This window comes from Trichechus manatus, unplaced genomic scaffold, assembly GCF_000243295.1.
Source record: "Trichechus manatus latirostris isolate Lorelei unplaced genomic scaffold, TriManLat1.0 scaffold00094, whole genome shotgun sequence".
Lineage (NCBI taxonomy): Eukaryota > Metazoa > Chordata > Mammalia > Sirenia > Trichechidae > Trichechus > Trichechus manatus.
This window is the reverse complement of record NW_004444030.1, coordinates 1,440,527-1,465,017: the sequence shown is the minus strand read 5'-3', so window position 1 is coordinate 1,465,017 and position 24,491 is coordinate 1,440,527. Positions and strand designations below refer to the sequence as shown.

The 24,491-nt window shown below is 36.8% G+C and overlaps 1 protein-coding gene across 1 annotated transcript in view; it reads right to left on the bottom strand.

Annotated features, from left to right (window-relative positions):
• Positions 1-24,491, bottom strand: part of GRIA4 (glutamate ionotropic receptor AMPA type subunit 4) — a 435,870-nt gene that overhangs the window by 104,571 nt on the left and 306,808 nt on the right. The window contains exon 4 of the mRNA XM_004382528.1: positions 18,945-19,129. Within this exon, the coding sequence (XP_004382585.1) occupies positions 18,945-19,129 (185 nt within the window). The remainder of the gene's footprint in view (positions 1-18,944; positions 19,130-24,491) is intronic.

Sequence of the window (24,491 nt, the reverse complement as noted above, 5' to 3'; positions counted from 1 at the left end):
CATCTTTGCTGAGCCAGATCCTGGCTGGGAAAAAACCAACATGCTGCACAAAGGGCTGTGAAAGCCTCTTTGCCTTTCAGCGCTAGAGAAGTCACCTGCCACCCTGCCCTCAGAAGGCCATGCTTTAACTCTTAGATCTTGGTCCCTTTACCTCATGCATCTACTATTTCGGATGGAAGTTTCTTTGTGAAAAAATTCAATTTGCACTCCATAGTAAAGTGTCCTGTAAATAAAGTTTTGTTTGTTTAGTGTTTTTTTTTTTTTAAATGCGCCTGTAAAACTGACAATGCCATGGTTGTGATTTTACATGGCTTTCATCATCTGTACCTAAGTTACATGTACCTTGTACCAAAAAAAAAAAAAACAAAAAAACAGCGATTTGACTTTGAATGCAGACCAGACTTTGTGTTTCTGTATGTTTGATGTTATTCTTCTATATACAGGGAAAAGAAACAGCTTGAGATGAAAGATATTAATATAAAATAGCACTGTCTTCCTACAGATATAGTTGGCCCAGTTGTCAAGGGAAAATAATGCCTAGGATGAGGACTTGTTACAAAAATTAATTACAATCTTTCATAAAGAAAAAAAGTGTAGGATCAGAGAATTTGCAACTCCATTGTTTTATATTCTTAAAAGAAACAGAGGATGTAACTAGCAAAGAATAATGATCAAGTGTCTGTTTATTAGAGTTATGTCTAATAGGTTAGGAAGGACACACAAGTTATATTGATCTCACACTTTCAAAGGAGCCCATCCTTACAAGAGTAAAATGTTTAAGAGAAGTGACTGATTCCTCTAATTACTTTTTTTGATTTGGTTTTTAGGAAACAAACTATTGTTTGGAACTATTTATTGTGCTGGTCAAATAATTCAGTTCTAAAATCAGGTCTATGTATAATATTAAGCTAAACACCAGGCGCAAACATTACAATTCTTTTATAACCAAATTATGACAAAGTCCATCTCTATGAATGTGACTTTTAAATATGTACTTATTGATTAAAGTTAGGAGAAACACTGAATCCAAACGGATACTTTTCCGTCTTGACCCCACTTTTCAATTCAATTTAGTTCAGCAAATTTCAATGGAGTGCCTCCCGTGTATACGTTTAGGCTAGGAGATTCAAGGATTATAAAGAGAAGCAAATGGGTGCTGCTGTTACAAGGGCATTTATTATCTCATAAGGGGATATGACTCAAACAGAAATGATTGATTTCTAAAATACAGAATAGAATAAGTGGAGTTCTATGGGTTTCAAGGAGAAGTGGTATTATTTGGTTGGGAGAACAAGGCAGATTTTAAAGTAAACAGATACTAAATAAGTGCAGGTACTCCACGCTTTTCCAAATTTTGCTTTATGTCACTTTGCTTTTACGAAAGACCTACATTAGTACCTGTTTTTGCTAACCAAAAGAAATCCGAAGAGGATTTTCGCTTTTACGAAAACAGTTGAAAAGCAGAAATAGCATTCAGTGTTTGTTTTGCAGTGAGCCCTTAAAGAGGCAGCACGCACCACCAAACAGCAAGTGGCGTTGCCAAGCCCCTTCCCAAACTACACTCAGCATCTCAGCTTCTCACTGCCATGGCTTTGAACTGTGTCTGTCAACATCTGTGCCATTGCCAGCTAGGCTACTGAGGCCACCATCATCACCACCACCACTTCTCAGCCTTCCACTGTGCTCGATGTCTTCCCGATTCTGTTAAGTGAAACTACACAGTATCTACATTATTTCTACTTTATATGTTGTTGTCAGAAGCCATCAAGTCAGTTCTGACTCATAGTGACCCTAGGTACAACAGAACGAAACACTGCTGGGTCCTGCACCTTCCTCACATTATATAGGCTGTGTATTTATCATATCATTCCTTCTTTTACTATAGGTTAGTTTTATTTTAGGTTTTATGTGTTATATGGTATGATTTGATAGTGTCATGGATTGAATTGTGTCCTCCAAAAATATCTGTCAACTTGGTTAGGTCATGATTGTATTGTACAATTGTCTACCATTTGGTCATCTGATATGATTTCCTTATGTGTTGTAAATCCTATCACTATGATGTTAATGAGATGGATTAGCAGCAGTTATACTGACGAGATCTACAAGATTAGGTTGTGTCTTAAACTAATCTCTTTTGAGATATAGAAGAAAGAAGTGAGCAGAGACACAGGGAGACCTCATACCACCAAGAAAGCAGCTCCGGGAGCCGAGCGCGTCCTTTAGACCTGAGGTTCCTGTGCGGAGAAGCTCCTTGACCAGGGGAAGACTGATGACAAGGACATTTCTCCAGAGCCAACAGAGAGAGAAAGGCTTCCGCTGGAACTGATACCCCGAAGTTGAACTTCTAACCTGCTAGACTGTGAGAAAATGAATTTCTCTTTGTTAAAGCCATCCACTTATGGTATTTCTGTTATAGCAGCACTAGATGACTAAGACAGGTAGGTTATTTTTTGGGTCTGGGAATGCTAAAAAATCTTTCCCATATAAATTAGTGGTAATTGCTTCTTTGCTTTATGCCATTTTGGCTTAGGAAAGGTTTCATAGGAATGCTCTACTTTCGGATAGGGAGGAAACCTGTACTGACTGAATGGATGAATAAAGAAGTTAATGAGGATATAAATGTCAAAACACTAGTCTATTAAGATCAATTTGAGATTTGCAAATGAATGAAAGTTCGGTTTGCAACCCACAGTCGGATTTAATTCCTTATGTATCAGTGGTCTATAAAGCACTCAGGGTTCCTTGTAGATAAGAGCTGCTACATGTTATCCAAAACTATTATTACTAACTTGCAATTGTTATACTGAGCATTGTCTTCTAGCTAAAGACATGACATGGTGCACTCGAATATGAATGTGGTGCAGGGAATTACTTAATATGGCCCTTCTAGCCATGTTCTTTGTGACTCACACACAATGATTGAGTGATTGAGTGGGACCATGAAAATAAGGTATATGGAACTTGTGATGGTTAGGGTTATGTGTCAACTTGGCTAGGCCATGATTCCCAGCATTGTGTGGTTGTCCTCCATTTTATGTGTTGTGGATTCTGACCTCTACATGTTGATGAGGCAGGATTGGTATAAAGTATGTCTTGGGTTGCAGCCTTGCAGGAGGGTGGGACCCCACCCTTACTAAAGTTACGCCCTTCCCTGGGGTATGGCCTGCATCTAAGATATATATGTGTGTCCTGGTGAGGCTTTCTCACTCTGCATCTGCATCCTGCATCCAGTTTGTAATCAGTTGACCTCCCCAGAAGCCTACTGTCTAACCTGCCGATTTTGACATTCGCTGGCCTCCATATCCCCTTGGGCCAGTGGCCTAACATGTGGCCTGATTCGCCAGGTTCCACAGCCTTGTGAGCCAGCAGCCTGTGGTCTGAACTGCTGGTTTGGGTTTGTTAGCCCGTGCAGCCACGTGGGTCAGGAGAAGCTTACGCCTGACCCATGAATTTGGGACTTGCTAGCCTCCACAACCATGTAAGCCATTTCCTTTTTAAGGTTCTGTGAGACAGTTGCAGTCAATTATGGAACCCAAAGATGGGAGGGAGAGTGCTGAGGCGAGAGGGAGTAGTTGATGTTAGAGATGATGGAGTGGTACAGCAGCTTGGAAAAGTTGGACATTTGGGACATCTTTAACCTCTGCCTCATAGGAACCAGCTTTGTGCTGATCCTTATAAAAGAAACTATTCGTTTAACAAAACATTTTGGTTTTACTTTTAATTTGATTTTATAAGTCAGATGGAAATTCCTTCCGCTGTTGTTATCCATGTTCCAGAGAATTCAGTGACATGGAAAAAATGGTACAACACATTCAGTCACATCAGGGACATGATATAACAATTGATACTGTAAATGTTGGAAACATCATCATGAACGTAGTTACTCTCACCAATCCTTTTTCTAAAGGAATTCCAAATTCCCAAATATCCCCCAAATATCGACTTTCAAAATGTTTAAGAATATTTTATTGAAAATAAAGACAAAAGCTTTAGTTTTACTTTATTTCATCAAAAGAAAAATACACCACAAGGGGTCTTTGCAAACAAGCTGCAAACTTAAAACTATAGCCTAGTAAGATAATGGCAGGACTTTTAACTTCATGGGTATGTTTTAGGGATAAAAACCCACTGCCGTCGAGTCAATTCCGACTCAGAGTGACTCTATAGGTTTTAGGAATGGAGACCGAAAATGAGGTACCCCAGACCAGGAGGAGCTAAGGATGCCTAATATGGGAAGAGATTTGGGGAGAGGATAGGGATAAGAGCTCTTTTCAATTTTTTTTTTTTTTTTCAGAAAAAGAGGTATATATATGTGCACACACATTTGTGTGTATTTGTGTGTGTGTGTGTTTTATTTTCTTCCATACTTGGAGATGTTAGAAATTACCAAAGTTTTGAATTAGAAAGGACTTTTTTTTGAGAGAGAGAGGCAAGGTAGAGTTGCCCAAAACGGAAATGACAGCATCCCAAAGTGATGAGATATCTCTCACCAGAAACACCTAACAAAGGCTGACTTACCTCTAGTAATAGACCCTGGGGAAGGGTTCATCTTTGGCCTTTAGCATCTTGTACAAACTTAAAGTTCTATATTTTTACAGCCAATCACTGTAATAGACACTGTCTCTGCACCACCTATGCTTTTGCCCTTACCATTCCAGTGTATAATCACTCAGCTTCTAATTGTCAGTCTCTGAATTTCCTTGCCTGAAGGTCTTTGCTGGTTTCTAGAGTCCACTTTGCCCTTGGAAGGGGTGAAAGGGCAGGTCAGAGGATTAATGTCCCCTTTCTCAGCAGTCCTCAAGCAATGAGTGACAAGGGTTGGTGAATAAATACTTCAAATCCATTGCCCACAAGTGGAATGATTCTGAGGTGTGTGTTCTACTGTAGTTTCCAATTGAGACTGAGCCCCTGCATGGACGTGATAATTTACTTGATGAATGCACCCTTTATTGTTTGTATTTCTCCACTCTCCTTCCAGTGTGTTCTTCACCTCCCATACAAATGGTTTGCACTCACATGCTTCTCTTATAGTTTGCTGCCGGGGGAAAGCAAACTAAGACAATTAACTAATAAAGTCACCAATGTTATAAAGGTATTTTAAAAAACAAACAAAACAAAACAACAACCAAAACAGTTGCCGTCAAGTCTGTTCTGATTCATGGTGACCCCATGTGTGCAAAGTAGGACTGCACTCCATAGGGTTTTCAATGACTGTGACCTTTTGGAAGTAGACTGCCATGCATTTCTTTCGAGGTGCCACTGGGTGGATTCCAACCATCAACCCTTCAGTTAGTATCCTAGTACTTAACAGTTTACTCCACCCAGAGACTCCAGTAATGGTATGTTGCCGTTGTTTTTTGCCATAGAGTTGAATCCAACTCATGATGACCCCATGTGTGCAGAGTGGAAATGCTCTATATGGTTTTCAAGGCTGTGACCTTTCCGAAGCAGGTCATCAGGTCTGTCTTCTGAGGTGCCACTTAGTGAGTTTGAACCGTCAATATTTCAGCTAACAGCGAAGCGCTGAACCTTTTATGCCACTCAGGGACTCCTAGTAGTGGTATAGATAATGAAAACAAACAAACAAACAAACAAACAAAAACCCTACTTTTGTTGAATTCCTGCCCAAAGCTTTTAATCTCTGCAATGTAACACATTTATGTTATATATGAGTCTCTAACCTCTATGTAGGGAGCCCTGGTGGCAGAGTGGTTAAGTGTTCGGTTGCTAACTGAAAGGTTGGAAGTTCGAACCCACCAGCTGTTCCACAGGAGAAAGATGTGGCAGTTTGCTTCTGTAAAGATTACAGCCCTGGAAACCCTATGGGGCAGTTCTACCCTGTCTTATAGGGTTGCTATGTGTTGGAAGGACTAGGCAGCACACAACAACAAAACATCTCTGTATATAACTAAGGAATCAAGTTGCCTAAAATACCATATTTATTTAAAATTTGGTGAAAGAATTTGCTTTTTACATACAAAAGTAGAAATGAACCAGTCTTTATTTAATAAATTATTTATATTCCTAACAATGATTTCCCCCTAAATGCTGTCTTATATATCGTTAAGCACACCTGTTCTCAGTACTGGTTTATTATTGTTTCTTTCTTTGACTTTATTCCAAACGTTAAAAAGCAGTCTTTCAGTTTCATGTTTTCAGGTCATGGATTTTAGATCGCTTTATATACACCTCTCCCCCAGTTTTATCGACTAGTAAACTGAGGACTTTAGAAGAGATATGATTTGAATAGGTTCCTAGAACTAAGTTGTAAAGAGCAAGTGCTGAAATTCAAGTGTTTAACTCCCATTCTGGTGCTGTTTACATGACACTCCTTGATCCCATTACAGTTACTGCCAGTGGCTATAGAAAAGCACAATGCAGAGTGTACGCTTGTCTCAGCCTGTTAAAACCAAACCGAACCAGTGGCTGTTGAGCTGATCCCGACTCCCGGCAACCTCACGTGTATCAGAGTAGAACTGTGCTCCATAGGGTTTTCAGTGGCTGCTTTTTTGGAAGTAAATTGCCAGGCCTTTTTTCTGAGGGGTCTCTGAGTAAATTCGAACTGCCGACCTTTTGGTTAGCAGTCAAGTGTGTTAATTCTTTGTGCCACCCAGGAATTCCTTCAGCCTATTCAGATGGTTCTAAAATTTTATAACCACAAGCCTTGAATGCTATTATGATTCTTATCATGCTAACTGTGAGCGTCTCTCAGCAGAGATCCATTTTGACTTAATCGCATTTTAATTTAGTGATTTAAAATATTTGCAAAGAGGCAAAAAAGATTCCATGGAATCTGTAATTATGAAACACACATAATAGCCGGAAAGAACCAGTTAGCAGCATGCTCTTCTTTAATTACAGAGACATTTGTAAGAAGCAATATAAAAAGAATTCCAATGAGATGTAGGTGGAGGAGGGTAATCCTTTGCTTTTACAAAGAAATCCATTAAATGAATACAGGCGTTAAGTGATGAAGCTGGAAATCTGGGACTCCAGCCCAGACGTTTTGACTACAAATTCCGTACTTTTCACTAGAACCTTTTGCCTTCCTTAGACCATAGCAAATCAGAAGAATGACTTATTTTTGACCATTATTAATATATCTTTCATAAGATGAAAATAAATAAAAACAGATACTTGTGAGAGTGACATTCTCTATCGCCTTGAATAGCTGATGAATGTCAAACTTGTTTATGAGAAAAAATAGCTTTCTCATAATGAAACAAAGACACAGTTCCTCTTCTTGAAAATACACTCCTGTCTGAACATATTGCTTATTTGAATAACATGGCCTTTGATGCATATAAGCAAGGTGTTGCTAATTCATTTTGCACCAGACTGGGGCAGGGATACACAAATGGAGAAGTATCGGGTAAAATTTAACCCACCAAAGTCGAGGTATACAAATTCTTCATACATCCATAATAAAGCTAATTAGCAGAAAAACTTAAATAACTTGGATATAGTTTTGTATAATTTGTACTTTACCTGGTATATATTTAAAAGATATTTCAATTATATATCCTAAATTTAATGCAAATTCAACTCAGTCCACTAGGTAATTCTATTATGTGTGACAATCTGTAAGGGATAAATTAAAGGTTAAATTCTATAGTATATTTCAGTGTTAAGTACAATTTATGGTATTCACTTTAAAAATAGAAACTCCATAAACAGTGGTATATAGAGTTAACTTTCTATTAATCATAAAATAATAATTAAAATAACCCATCTCTTGAGATCTCCCTAATTAGACATACCAACTTTGAAATAATATCTACTCTTGGGTTATAAAGAAAACTTGAGGGGGGCTAATTGTGATGCTTTTTCATATGTTTTGAAGAGATATATAATTATGACAGAATATTTACTAAATTATAAGGTGAAGTATGTTCAAGATGAAACCCAATTACTCGAACATGTTCTGTTCAAAATAAGTACTGTGTGAAACTGTTGTTTTGGGGATGGATGGTTCAGCCCTACTGAGATTCTATGATTCTGTGACTCTCAGTGCTAGAAGACCAAATGCCATTGTTTCTGAGCAGCTTCAGTTAATGTCTCATATTCCTACTGCTTTCTCTTTGCTTTTATATTAAAAAAAAAAAAATTGAAACATTATTTTCTGAAGTTTCTTTTCTCTCTTGTTTTTTATTTCAAAATTTCCCTTATATTCTTGCTCATATTCTTGGATGACTATTAGGCAAATGAAATGTAAGGAAGTGGCTGCAAAAGGAAAAAAAAAAAGAAAAGTTCGGTGGCTAATTTTGCAGAGAACACTAAGTTAAATAAGGTTGAAGAGCTTTCTTTGCTGTAGGAATTTTTAGAGACCTTAATATGCTAATGTACACTGAAATCTCAAGAGCCAGACAGAGTATGCAGTTCTGCAGAACACGTTTTTAGAGGTTAAGGGCATCCTTCCTATAGCATCACTATTCATTCATTTCTTTCCTTATTTTTCACACTCATTTCAGCCTTCAGTAGATTTACCAGGACTTTCTTATTTCCCATCCGTGTTGCTCATCTTTACCCATAATAATAACTCAATTAAACCATTTGAAGATATTTAAGATAAATTCTGTCATTATTTAATGACTTCAGCTAATAGCTTTTTTGTCATGGGTTTTTATATTTACATGTGTTTAATTATATTCAACAGATGGGATTGTAATTGATTGAATATGTTAGACATATGACCCCAAAATTATTCTCTTTACTTCTAGTCAGCAGAATATTCTCTTTGCAACTGAGCTCACATAGGCTTTGTTATACTATACGTCAAATAATTAGGTGCTAGGGAACCAGGTTCTTGTGAATTTAATTCATAGAGAGGACATAGATGTAAGAAGATACCCTGTCTTATTAAAGGAGTAAAAAAAACTTTCTGGGTAAACCCTTAAGATTGGTTCAGATGGTTAACTCCAATATTATTTTTAAAAATAAACAAATGAAGGATCATAACTACAGAGAAAAAAGGCTGAAAATAATGCCGCTAGTATAAAATAGATCTTCCTATTCGGTTAGTATGTGATATTCACATAGCAAGCTCTTTGGGTAGGTATTTTGCCCGTGTTTTGAACAAGACAGTCAAAATTTAAAGGCTTTTATCTATAAAAAATAACACTTTCCAAAAAAAATTTCCTTTTTTTCCCAGTCAGATCAGTTAAGCTTCTCAAAAATCTTAAGAAGAAACAACAAAAAATATGAATCACTTAATTAAGAGCATCGAATACCCAGGTGGTACAAATGGTTAATGCGCTCGGCTGCTAACTGAAAGGTTGGAGGTTCGAGTCCACCTAAAGATACACAGTTCTACTCTGACACACATGGATTCACCTTGTGTTGGAGTGGACTTGACGACAACTGGTTAATTAATTAAGTGCATCATCATAGTACTTGTCAAAGTAGGCGTTTAATAAGTGAGGGTCATGGTTTGAATTATGGCCCCCCAAAAATGTGTGTATCAATTTGGCTGGGCCATGATTCCCAGAATTGTGTGGTTGGCCTCCATTTTGTGATTGTAATTTTATGTTAAAGAGGATTAGGGTGGGATTGTAACACCACCTTTACCCAGGTCACATCCAATGTAAAGGGAGTTTCCACGGGATGTGGCTTGCACCACCTTTTATCTCGCAAGAGATAAAAGGAAAGGGAAGCAAGCAGAAAGTGTGGGACCTCATACCATCAAGAAAGCAGTGCCAGGAGCAGTGTGTCCTTTGGACCCAGGGCCCCTGCATGGAGAAGCTCCTAGTCCAGGGGAACATTGATGAGAAGGCTGACAGAGAAAGACGTCCCCTGGAGCTGATGCCCTGAATTTGGATTTTTAGCCTACTTTACTGTGAAGAAATAAACTTCTCTTTGTTAAAGCCACCCACATGTGGTATTTCTGTTGTAGCAGCACTAGATGATTAAGACAGTGAGTAATGAGACTTACAGCTACCCAGAATTATATATTTACTTGTTTGTGTTATTATGGGGCTCCCACATTAAAATGTAAGCTCCATTTACATTTTAGATTTTCAGCACTTTCCTGAGCCTCGGACATTGCCAGGCCCATAGTAGGCACTCAGTAAATATTTAAGTAGCTATTGAATGAATGATTTTATACACTGGTATAAATGAGACCTTAAAATATAAAGATTAAGTAAATACCATGACTCATTTGGCACACTACTTAATCACCAGGTACGCTACTCAGTTACCTTCCAGTCCACTCTCTATGCTGTCATCAGAATTATTGTTTTAAAACACAGAGTCTATCATGTTTAAAAACATTCAATGGTTTCTTAATGCTTATATGATGAATTTAAAACTACTTAGTGTAGCTTATGAAGTCCTTGGTAGTCTGTCTTAAATTGGCCTTGACTTTCTCATTTCCCCTGCACTAGATGCTCCAACCCCACTCACTTGCTTTCCGCAGATATGGGGAGCCTTCCCATTGCTTTGCTCTTGTATAAGTTGTCTACCTTGAGTGCCCTGTCCCCAGCTTTTCTTTTTGGGGAAACTCCTAATCATCTTTCAACAATTTGCCCTCATCCCTTTTATTACGCCCTTCTACATTGTGTGGTATTATTTGATTGTGTTCCTCTGTCTTCCTTTACTTTCGAACTTCTTCATGGAATGGAACGAGTTTGTTCATGTTTATACACGCTGCTTGGAAATTAGTAGCTACTGGATAAATGTTTGTTAAATAACTGACCAAATGGATGATTGTTGTGTACGTGTATTAAAAAGGGAAACAACAGAGTGGGAGTATACAAGGAAAAGTATGTTTCTGTTATGTTGCCTGAAAGATATTTATATTATTACATCACTATTTTATTAGGTAGTTCCTGGGTGGTGCAAATGGTTAATGCTTTTGGCTGCTAACTGAAAGGCTGGAAGTTCAAGACTACCCAGAGGTGCTTTGGAAGAAAGACATGGTGATCTACTTCTGAAAAATCAGCTATTGAAAACCTGATGGAACACAGTTCTACTCTGACACACCTGGGGTCACCATGAGTCAGAATCTACTTGATGGCAACTGTTTTTTTATATTATATTAGAAAATGTGCATTTCATTTTACATTATAACTGTCAGCAAAAATAGAAAAATAATTATAAAATAGAATCTTAATATGTATATATTCTATTACATATATGTGTATGTATATGTACTATACACACACACACACACACACATATTCTGTTTCAAATATGAGTTCTATGGTTTTAAACAGAAGGATATATGACAGGTACAGAAGCAAATTTAAGCCTGGACTTTGGAAAAATGTCAATCATTTGGTATATGTGGCCCTGAGAAAGGCCTTTAAAAAAAGGAAATAAATTCTTTCTAACTTTTTATCTTTCTCCCATTTGCCAGTGAAACTTACTTTAAAAACAACACAAAAAAACAACACCACTTTAATTTCCTTCTACAATCTGATCTTAGACTTGGCACCAACTGTGTGTAAACTCAGAGAAATCAATAGGTAGTAGTGTTCCTTATGTGATTAATCTTCAGGGTAGAGTTAGGAGTGAACTTGGTCCATTACCTCTCTGTCTGAATCAAGGTGACTAAAAAGATGCAACACTTACTTAATTTACTGGCGGGTAGTACACTTTGTTACTGACCAATTTAATATACATATAATTGAAAAAAAGTATATTTATGGGGTTTACAAGTGTTTTAGTTATCTAGTGCTGCTATAACAGAAATACCACAGGTGGATGGCCTCAACAAAGAGAAGTTTATTCTCTCACAGTCCAGTAGGCTAGAAGTCTGAATTCAGAGCGCTGGCTCCAGGGGAAGATTTTTCTCTCTCTGTTGGCTTTGGAGGAAGGTCCTTGAGATGCATCAGTCTTCCCTTGGTCTGAGAGCATCTCAGCGCAGGAACCTCAGATCCAAAGGACGCGCTCTGCTCCCAGCACTGCTTTCTTGGTGGTATGAGGTTCCCATGTCTCTCTGCTCACTTCTCTTATATCTCAAAAGAAATTGGCTTAAGACAGTGTCTAATCTTGTAGATCTCATCATTTTAACTGCCACTTATCCATCTTACTATATCATAGTGACAAGATTTACAATACATAGGAAATCACATCAGATGACAAAATGGTGGACAATTACACAATACTGGGAATCATGACCTAGCCAAGTTGACAGATATTTTTTGGGGACACAATTCAATCCATGACAACAAGACTCAGAAAAGTGTCCTCAAAGGTACTGTTAAATGTTTTGTTTCCTTTTTGTTAATCTCACTGCCTTTTGAACATTTGAAGAGTAAATACAAAATTCTACTGAAATAAATTATGAAGTCAACCTCTTTTTTCTACTTAATGAGAAGTAATTCTTACCTTTCCCTAAACCATAGTAGATACTTCCATGTAGCTCTTTTTGATTTAAGATTAGAAAAACGAATTCATCTTATACCTCTAAAATTATCAAGCATATTTTCCTTTGTATTTTTTAAAGAAGCTGACCTTTTGAATACTTCTGTCAAAAACAATAACTGAAATGATTCTACTAGGTGTTCTTGCAACATCAGCTGAAGCAAATTCAGCTGAATTCAGAATAATTCTAGAGCTCACAATTCTTCCAAAACATAAAAGTTAATTGCATTCTGAAAATCATATTATTTTTCTTCCTTGATAAAACTTATATCATTTGCTTTCTTTACTTTTCCTCTTATTTTATCTTTTTTTTACTTTGTAAGAACATGAGGAATAGCTGCAACCATGGCAACATTTGCTAAGAGACCATCAGACACCCCTTCTTAGCCCCTACCCATTCCATTTGCACTAGTCTGGCTGAGCTCTCTAAAGGTGTTTCTGTTTTCCATGAAAACAGCAAACCTTGTATAGGATTTGCACATTTAAATAAATTCAACTAAAAAAGTAGGATTTAAGAAATAAAATGCGTCTTCTTAGTATAACTTCATGTCTGCTGAGTTTCGTCTTACTTTCTTGTAGATCCTGACTGAGTAAAGCTTAATATGCAAAAGCAGCTGTATAAGGAAGCAAAAGCAGCAAACTGCCAGTATTGAAGTATGGGAATTTGCTGACATGATTTCTTTGTTGTAGGAATTTCCTGGGGTGCCGGATTTGTTCCTGTTGCATCTCACTCGTTATTACTTTAAGATAAGAAAATGAAACTCTTGGGCTTTTATCAGCCTATACAACAAACTCTAGAAAACCTAGATTTCCCATCATTTTTGGTGGATGAGCTGTTCTGGATAAGAAAGCTTTTTAGGTAACTGATGGCTTACCTTGACGAACTTCAAATGGCTACTGGGAGCTCTCACCTTAAACACATAGAGATATCTCCTGCCTGTGTCTACAAGTGAAGTTTGTTCAGATTCCGATTTATTCAGTAATTATTTTTGAGCCCCTAACATGTCACTGGGTAATTTGGTAAAGAATTACCAATGAAATGAAATATTGGGTAAATGACAATAAACACAGGCCATGCGCTGATGGAAATAGGATTTCAATAAGAAAGATAGATAACTAAACTGCTACAATACAAAGAATCCAGAGCCTACCACGTTCCTGCTACCTTCAATCTTTTTAGCTTCATCTTTGACTAGTGTCCCACTCCACTTTCCACCTTTGTCTTGTCCCCAGTTTTTATCACATATAGCTATTGCCTAGAACACCTGAACTTTTTCAGGCTTCCTTGTCTTAGTGCTCCTTTCTGTCTGGGGTAACTTTTCTGTGCCCAGCAAAATCCAATGCATCTTTTATTTAAATATCTGTTTTCTCTGTGGAGCATTTCTGACTTCTCTGATAATAGTTAGTCTCCTCATCTTCTGGGTTCCTGATATATTTTGTAAATATTTCAGTTTCTGAACCCATCAAATTGTCTTGTAATTATTTATTCACGTTAGTTCCCAGTTGTCTGTAAGCTCCTGTAGTACAAGAGCCATGGTATTGCTCCTCTTTGTACAACCCTGCAGTGCCTGGAACGACGTCTGGCACGTAAGTGTTGAATGAATGTAGGAGGAGTTGAGTGCAGATTTGTCCTGTCTTCTATTGTTGGCTTATTCCTACTGTCAGAATATGTGCTGCTTCATCCCTGTGTAGATGATTCAAATAATCAAAGCTATTATCTCCAAAGATCTGATCTCTCCTGTAGTTATTATTGCTTCTCATAACTGTAGCTAGCTTTCCTTTTCTCTTTATACTTCTTTTTGTCTCTCGGTCTTTTATACGTTTGTTTTTGAGATTTTTATTTTTTTTAATTGATGACTTTGGTATAAAAAAAGTGACTTTATGGCCACTGGACAGTAACTAAAATGTTCTTTTCCTTCTAGGTAATGACTCAACTAGTTATAGCATACAGAGGTGAGCTCTTATCTAAGAGTTTGACTTTTTATGATGATTTACTCATTGTCTTCTGGGGGTGGGGGTAACACCAGGTGGGGGTCGAGACTTTAGTACCATTTCTGATGCTTGAGAGTCCTGGAAATGTAGGCTTTAGATAAATAGACTTTATCTTTTAATCAGTGATTTGACAGCCAAAAATCCTGTCTGGATTCTGACAGTCCGCTTAGGTTGTGCTAGACATGGTAGATGTCCTGATGAAGCCTTAGGTTTGGAATATGTTCACATTTTACCATTCAACTTATATACAAATGGCCAAATTTATGGTTGTGAGGAATTTTCCTCTCTTTTGAATTGACCCTGCCCTGAGGTGGGATTATTGACTTTTTTTAAGTTACGTAATAAACCTCAGAGAGGTTAATCATGGTTTTTAGGCTTTTTTTAACTAATTTGCAAACAGTATAGGAAGGTCACCGGCTTTGCCAATTATCTGAGATTCACCTTGTGCCTAATGGGACACTGAGTTTTCCCTTCATACAGTGAAAGTAAGAACACTGCTGATAGGAGTGCCAATTAAATTTGAGGTATTTGATAAATAAGCAGTTTGCGATACCTATGAGCCAATTGTAGAACCATTTTTCTCCTTCCTCTTGTTAAACATCAATTTCATACTGTAAGGTCAGACCCTACCATTTTTACGGATAAATAGTTGGTTGACTCCTTAAACACATCCATTGGGTATCCTAGGGTCAATAAAGTTGTAGTTCTCTACTTAATATCTTTGTCATCATTATCTGTTCAGTAAGAACTGGCATTCATAGGAAAAGCATGGAACAATGAGAGACCCTTGCTCATTTTCTGTGTACTATATTTTTATGTCTCTGGGTGATAATGTGCTTGTCTGCTAACTGAAAGGTTGAAGGTTCAAGTCCACGCAGAGGTGCCTCAGAAGAAAGGCCTAACGACCTACTTCTGAAAATTCAGCCATTGAAAATCCTATGGAGCACAGTTCTACTCTGACACATAGGGTCGCCGGAAGTCGGAATTGAGTCAAGTGGTATACATATATATTTATGAGTGTTTGTGTTCTATATGATATCTACACAAATGTAGATCCTGGACCCTTGTGTTTTTTCATGGTGGAATAAAACATGTGAGCAATCACTAGCCTTGAGTGCTATTTTGCCCAAATAATTTTCAATGCCAGATAGGTAGTTATGATCAAGTTTGTTGTTGTGTTTTACTACTGGGTTATACTTACAAATCAAAGTCTGGTACTCAATATTAAATTGATAAGGTATTAGGTAGGTTTCTAGGGCCTCTTTGCGAGTAATTGAGTTCAGGATTTAAAACTAATGGATATGTGTGAAAATAAAATTTAAAAAAATGACAATAAATCTAACTTTGTAGTTTTGTTGTTTCTACTGCCTTAAACTCAGTGGGTAATATTTACATAAATTCTTCCATTTTTGTTTATGGTGTAATTCAGGGTGGAAAAGTCAAGATAAACTACATTTTCAAATACTTGTTTTGTCACTCTCTTTTAAAATTTTTTGAATGAGTATACGGCTAACTTCTATTTTAGGTAGAAATACATTTCTAAGAACTAATTCGATCATGGCATAAAAACACCACAGTTGTCCATTAACATATTGTAAGAGAAAATTGTGTAAGCTATTTGCATTATGTTTTTGCAAACTGATACAAATTAAAATGTCAATGAAGTAATTATTGTCAGCATGCCACCGTAATATGAAGTGTGCCCATCCTTCCAGAAATTTACTTACACATTTCCTAATCTTCACTGTATTAATAATTTCACCATCTTCCGAGAGAGTGTCACTTTTTCAAAGGCATTTTCTGATAAAGATTACTTAGCAGTTTGTTTTTCACTTTTAAAAAAATGCTTTGGTTGATTCTCTCAAATTGTTCTCTGTTGTTATTTCAATTTATGAAAGAAGGTATTGAAACACAGGAATATTGAGGTACATGTACAAGTTCCTGACAGAATTTGGATTAATGCTTGTGTTTGGATGAGTCAAGAGTTAAACCAAGAAACACAACAAATTATTTTGCTTAGAGCTACAAAAAATTAAATTATGTTGTTATTGTTATTAGCTATCATTGAGTCAGCCCCTGACCCATGGTGGCCCGATGCACAATGGAACACAATGCCGCCCAGTCCTGCACCACCCCATGATCTGTTGGGGATCAGACAATTGTGATCCATAGGGCTTTCCTTGGCTAATTTTCAGAAGATCACCAGGACTTTCTTCCTAATCCGTTTTAGTCTATAAACTCCACCGAAACCTGTTCAGCATCATGTTGTTGTTGTTAGGTGCTGTCGAGTCAGTTCCAACTCGTAGCGACCCTGTGTACAACCGAACAAAATACTGGCTGGTCCTGTGCCATCCTCACAATCCTTGCTATGTTGGAGCCCAGTGTTGAGCGACTGTGTCAATCCATCTTGTTGAGGGTCTTCCTCTTTTTTGCTGACGCTCTACTTTACCAAGCATGATGTCCTTCTCCAGGGACTGGTCCCTCCTGATAACATGTCCAAAGTATGTGAGATGAAGTCTCGCCATGTGTGGTGGTTGTGCGTGAGGTGCCTTGGCTGGGAATCTAACCTGGCTCTCCCACATGGTAGGTGAGAAACCACTGAACCACCAATGCCTTAATTAAAAACTACATAGTTAAAAAAAATCATGTTCAGAATCAGAAAATGGCTCTTCTTTGGGAGGAAATTTTATAGGACCATTAAGAGCATGTTATTTTCTTACAATACAGCAGACTTTGTTTTAATTTATAAGATTCATACCTTAGAGGCATTTTAAAGGGACAAAGGTCTATTGTTATTCTCATTATTACTTTGCAGTCCTGATAGGACAGAAATCTTTTAGAATTCAAAAGGTAAAAGAAGAATAGAAAAGGTAGACACTTAAGTTTTCTAATTTCTTTGAAATGACAGGGGAAAAAAATATAGATGTCTCGTCCCTTTAGCGAGAACTTATTTAAGGCTTATTCAAAGAGTGTATCCAAAGCACCCAGGTGTGTCAATTTTCTTCTTAGAAACCAGCCAAGCCTCTGAAATGGGTCAGTGTGCTTTAGGCACTCAATTGCCTTCTCCAGGCTAGGTCTTTTAAGCACACGTGCTAAGTGGAGGGTCTTTCTGCGCCTTACTCATACTCAGACAGGAACTTGGCAATCCAGGCAATTCTTAGAATTGGCTTCTCTGTGGGATTCATGGGAAGTTATTTACAAAGCTTCAGTTGTTAAGGTCAAACAACTCAAACTCTCAATAAGAGGGCAGAGAGGGAGTTAGAGCTGTAGTGACTGTTTTGCTCAAGAAAGTGAAATAGAAAGGTTTTTCTTGGATTCCACAAATCCCCATTTTAAAAGAAAAATTCACAAACCTTGAATAGCTATAACCTTGATGGTTTTTTGGATTCTCTCAAGAATCAACCTGAGTGATTTACAGGCTTGTAGTTACTATTTACCAATATTCAGTCAAGTTTTTGTTTGTTTGCTTTCTTTTATTAAGGGATAACAGGAAGCGAATATTGTCATTTCCTCTTATAGTATAGTCTGGCTTTACTAGACTTTCAAAAGAAATACAACATGCTTTTTACTTTTAACTTTTAATATAGTTGGAAAGGAAACTTGAGACATCTAGTTCAATGCCCTTAGATATTACAGAAGAATCCCTGAAACATATTTTAGTTTAGATTTTTGTAGTTGAATACTAAAATTATTCTTGTAAATAAACCTCAAAATTGATATGCTTAACATTGCAAATCAAATCATATAATTATACAGATAAACTATATATAGCAAATTAATTAACTAAATCATGCTACTAGATTGTCTAGCCAAGTGAATATATTATAGATAAATATGAGCAAGCATTTTTAAAACCACTAGATGGCATTCATTCACTGTAATTTTGGCCAAATTACAGACTTTGAAAGCTTTATCATGATATGCAGGGTTAGGGAGAAGGCAAATGTTATCTATTATTTGATGATATTTTCCTATCTTTTAACCCAGTGAAAAAGTTCAGTTTTATCTCTTCCCATCTGCTTCAAATCAAAGAAAATAAAATCAACAAATACTTATTGAAGGCTTTATTCAAGAATTCTTTTTTGGGGAGGATAGTTGAAAACTATCTTTACTGTGGTGGTAATGTATTTACTTGCAGCATCTAGCAAAAATTCGTAAAACACAGCATTTTACTTAATTTTCTTTTCTTTTATATTCCATTGCTATTTCTCATGGAGTTACTTCTCGAAAGACTAAACAGAGGCACACAACTACAAAATTAAAAAAAAAAAAATGATGGCATTAATCTTCAAAATTAGTGTTTTTGAAAATAGGAGGGCAACTGGCTTTTAACAATTCACAGAGTCCTTCAATTGTACATGTCTTAAATGTGTGAGAAATAGTGCTTCTAACTACATTAAGGTCTAAGAACCAAAATGGACTATGATTTGATCCTGGAGATTAATCATGGAATAAAAATGCCCCAACCTCACACTCCAAACTAAAAGACTGGGAGAAGATATTGGTGGAGACAAGTAAATCAAAGGTTAACTTTTCTGTAGACGGTCTATGTTAATAGTGACATAAAATCTAGAACTTACCTGTTCTAATATGTTTTGAAGCCTTTCTATCTCACAGTCTATTACAAATTTCTTCTCTTGCCTTCTGTCAAGCTCTTCTAGAAGTTGTCTATAGCTGACATCATTAAAGTTTTCCACACATATAGCACTGACATGCCAGCCATTTTGTCCTGCTTTTTCCATAATAGCTTGCAGTATTGAGTATCCTATTGGGGAAAGAACAAACCAAAGAATTACTAAAAAAAATGTTTTTGACAAATGTCATTGACTTATGCAGTCGATGAGTCTACATCAACATTTTTATGTTCTAACATCTCAATTGAATGCTTAGAAATTTAACAATCTGAGTGGTTATTTCTGAATCATTTGTTTTTGCTTTCTCTGCTAGGGCAACAAAATTTCTTAAAATATTGGTTGAATGAGGTAGTATCACCCTAGTAAGCTCTCAAAATCTCTCTACTGAAGGATATTGCATTGCTCTAGACAAATTTTTGATGAGATAAACAAAACACCAAATCCAGTACCACATGGGGTTAATGACAATTTGATAAACATGTTTTGTTATTTACTCACTAGACAGAATTCATTTTGAATAACAACATTTTTGAGTCCAACTATAGAAGACAGGATGTAAAAGAAACAGTACAACAGTATTTATTGAGGATCCATTAATGTCCGAGACTCAAATGCCGACAGGTGTATATAGAGAAGGCATTATTTAATTCTCCCTTGCTTGGCAGGAAGTGGTGTAAAATAGAGGCGAGTTGAATAACCACTAGGGCCAGGAATTGGGTTATAACATTTGCTTTCTTAGATAGCTCCGGGCTCTGATAACTGGAGGCACAAAACACCCAAACCAAAAAGGGAAATTTGAGATTCAAAGGCTGGGATGTACTCAGGTACAAGTGGAGATGTAAGCACAAATGAAACATGGTTCGATCGAGGAACATATAGTTTAGAATATGCTGTCATAACATGCATGGGAGAAAGATGTGACAGGCTGCTTCTGTAAAGATTATAGCCTCAGAAACCCTATAGGGCAGTTCTACTCTGTCCTACAGGGCTGCTATGAGTTGGAATTGACTCGACACCAATGTTTATTTATTTACTTATTTTTAAATCATAACGTGTGAAAGCATGATAAAACAGAACAGATGACAATTCTAACAGTTATCTTTGCAACTTTGCTACAAATGGAAAGCATAAAACTTCTAGGACAAACCAAATCTAATTTCACAACTGTTTCAACATTAGGCAAAGGTGAAATTTATTTTCTTGTATACTTCAAATTTATTTTCGATGTTTTCTGTTGAAGATGAGGAAGACAGTCATAAATCTAAATAAATACACTAATTCAATCTCTAAGGAACATTGTGGATATATCCCCTGAAGTGAGACTCCTATACTAATAAGAGTAATAGTACACAATGAAAAACATTCACTAATTCAAAAATTGTTTATTGAGCTAGCATGGAGTTAGATGCTGGGGACAAACAGATGAATAAGGGACAGTTTTTGCCCCCTCACGAAGTAGAGGGAGAAAGGAACAAAAAGCCAGTGAGTGCTGTGACAGAGGCAGTCACAGGATGCCGTGGAAGCACATGCATGGAAAAGGGGTTGCAGGTGTCAGGGAATACTCCACAGAATAAGTTATATCTGAAACGAGCCTTAAAGACAAGTAGGACTGGCAAGGTAAAGGAAGAGTAAAAGTGCATTTCAAGCAGAGGATTATCATGCCCCAAAGCAAAGAGGCAGGAGAGCATTATTCCCCTATCCTTACCTTCACCAAGACAAACAACCTAGAATTAAATGATGAGAACAGACATTTGCTCTGAGTATCCCTCTTTGACTACCCATAGGGATAGATGGATCATATATTTCTACCTGTTGGCTCCCTTTCTAAGCAATCCCTGGATGAACACTTTTTAAATTTAGCCAGCTACTAAAACAAAAAAAAAAGAAAAAACAAAACTTACAAAGTTAATGGCAAGCATGGGGTGAAGGAAGAACTGGATGCTCAAACTCGTAATCTTGGAGAGGAGACAAGCATTCAAATAAACAGATGCAATTTAGTTTTAAAAAATGTGATCATAATAGTACTCAAGGCCAATTGCTGGCCCAAGAGAAGTCTTGGTTAAATTTGCCTTGATGGGTCAAGAAAAAACAACGCAGAGGAGCAACAACTTGAATTGAGTCTTAAAGGTTGAGAAAGAAGTATGCTGAGGAAAGAGGGAATGTTTATTAGCCAAAGACAGCCTTCCGTGAGAAGATGGGATGGTCTCTACCCTGTCCTGGATCTGGATCTTTCTGCATGAGGAAGGGAAGTCCCCTGGTCCTAGCACCTGGGCTAAGGAGTGAGGGACAAAACCATGGTCCCTGAGCTTGTAGTGTATATTCAAGCCAAAAGTATTTTGAAACCTTCTTGCTTTCTCCAGCTCTCCAGTTTTACATTGGAATGTGAGATGAGAAGGGGGAAGGGATTTTTTGTCTATAAATATCCCTTAGACAATAATGGGTTAGGATCAGAGTCCATTAAGTTATTTTTTCACCTTATGGATTATCAGAAGCAATATATTCTAGTCTTTAAAAAAAAAAAAAACAAACTGTTGCCGTCGAGTAGATGAAGGTCTAAAACCATATAGATCACCAGGATCCAATCCCGTTGTACATGGGGTCACCATGAGTAGGGGGCCACTTGATGGCAGCAGGTAGCAAACAACAACCATGCTTATCTGAGCTCCTTCTATAGCAGCTGCCTATACTTCCCCCCTTCCTTGGTCCCAGGAGTTACAGTAGGGGAACTGGATGGGTTAAAAATGAAGACTTAATAGCTAAAATGAATATATAGCCCTTGCAAGAAAGGAGCATATTTATTCAGTTTTCTGACTGGTATGTGAGTCTCTCAAATTCAGAGATTTTGATTGTAAGGTATGTCTTTTACATGTTAGAGTTTCAAACATTAGTGATGCTTAGTTAATATCAACAGATGGAACTGATGATGAAATCACATTTGAAATCTAAATTACCTGATATCCTGCCAAATGAAATACTGTGGCAATCAGTATTCATTTTTATCTAAGCAGGGAAAAAAATCCCCAAAGAGGAAGAAAGAGGGCACGTTAATTGCTATATAATTATTCTGGTATTCCTATTGCTCCATTTAGTCTTTCCTTTTGTAATGCATGCCTGTAATTATCTTTTCAAATCTTACCTAGATTTCTCGCCTAAACCTGGTACTCTTTTCCTTGTTTTCTAGTCAATGCATGTGCAACATGATGGTGTAAGTCCTGTCTTAATATACATGTTCATGCCTCATTTATTCTGTTACTGGATCTTGCTCTCTGAGAGTAACTGAGGCACTGTTCCTTTTTATTCACTTTTTGACACACCTGTGAACATTTTCTTTGCCTCAAAATGTTTTTAAAAATATTAACTGATGTTTTAGCTTTCCTTTCTCTCTTTTTACTTACAGTCATAACAAAATAATTCAAAGACTTTGTGTTTGTTTCATTTAAGTGTTGTAAAAATGATGAATATTATGATATTAGCCACACATATTGAAGTTTTCTTGCTCCACAAGATCATTTCACAACCTGGCACAATTCTTTAGAAATGACTTTTCTTTTTTGGGCATAATGTGGTCATAAGGTCTCATGTCAGTACCAGGCATCCGTGTTGCTATTTTCTTGCTGGTATGACGTTCACAGAATGTAGAGCTACAAGCCTTCTGATGAACTATATACATGTTCCCAGATGCATTATAGGTATTAAAAGAATCTCCCTAAAAAAACAAAACTATAATTCTAATCCAACTTTCATTATCTGATTTCTCAAGTTTCCAAATATCACTAGAATTGAAATAAGATAAAATCCTAGGATACAATCTTTGTTAAACGGCAAAATTGGCTGCCTTAAAAAACAAATAAACAAAACATTAATCATAATCAGAAACAAATGACATCTTTTGAAAGCAATGCAAAGGACACAGAGTGTCAGAACCTGGCTGAAAACGTGAATTCTCTTATAAGCTGTGTTTGATTTTAATATGCTTTCTTATTTTTCAGTGCTACTTGGATATGTATGTTTTAATTTATTTGCCAAGATAGTATAACTAGGAGAAAATACTGCTGTTGAATCTATTATTATATAACTTAGCTGTTATGTGAAGTGGAAAATCTTATGTCAAGTCATACTATCTCTATGTTTGGCTATAATTTTTATCTTCTAGTTATTAGAAAATCTGCAATACAGTAGAATTAGCCACAAAATTAATGCTGCTGTTTTAGGTGAACTCACATGACTAATGGGAAATTCACTATTGTAAAGGATCTTTTAAGTCTTGTTTCTATTAAAAAAGCTATCTAATATTTTAATCCAGTGTAATTTATTGAAAACCTACTACATCCAAGATTCTGTAAGTCTATCAAGATAAACAAAACATGGTTCTTGCCTTAAGAAGGAATTTACTATCTAGCAAACCAATAGTTATGTAACTAACCATTCTATAAATAATTTCAAAAGAATCAAAATAAGTTTTAAAGTAGTACTTAGAGCACGCAGTACACACACATTACTGAATTTCATCAATGAAAGGCTTTTTGTGGTTATTAAAGAACGTTATCCAATTATACATAAAATATTTTCAAAAATGTTATTATGTCATACAATGATATTATAAATTATGCTAATTAATCAAGGTAAACATCCTTGAGCTACTGCATCCTTACACATCAATACTTTTTATATCATCCGTGGATAATGACCTGTTTTGGATGAGTAGTACCTCAGAGACATGGCTGCTAACAGCACAAGCTGGGCTTATTTATTTGTTGTTCTCTTTTTGCAAGTGTTATTTAATTCAACTGTCTGTACACAGAGGGGCAGGAAGAGAAGTAGGAGAAATTTATGCTAGGGTGGATATAATTATAAAGAGGAGGCAGTTATCCACATGCCACAAAAAAACTTTCAATTCAATAAGGACTGAAGAGCACCCACTGTGTTTTTCAATTAGAATGTGACATTCTACATCAGCAACGCCAACGGAATGCTGGATGGAGAAGCCATATTTGAGAGGTCATATTCAGAAATTGAGGAGAAAATGGGAAGAGGTGAGAATGTAGAAATTATCAGGGAATGTAATCAGGGCAGTGAACTAATGAGATGAAGGGTATGCTATTTTTAGTAAATATGGAGTAGAGAAACACTAGGTCATGGGAACTTCTTGGGGAGAAAAGAACTGGGCGGGCCCCATGAGAAGGGAAAGGTGGGGATTGTTGAAGCCTAAAAAGAAATAACAAGGAGAGACAACTACAGCTTGTACTTACTCAAAAGCCTCTCCTATTAGATTTGTAATTGCTATGCAGAGTCTCTGGTGTTGCAAACAGTCAATGTGCTGTGCTGCTAACCAAGAAGTTGGAAGTTCTAGTCTACCCAGTGATACCTCAGAAGAAAGGCTTGGTCATCTACTTCTGAAAAATCAACCAGCAAAAACCCTGTGGAGCACAGTTGTACTCGAGATACACATGGGGTAGCCATGACTTGGAGTTGACTTGATGGCAACTAGATTTT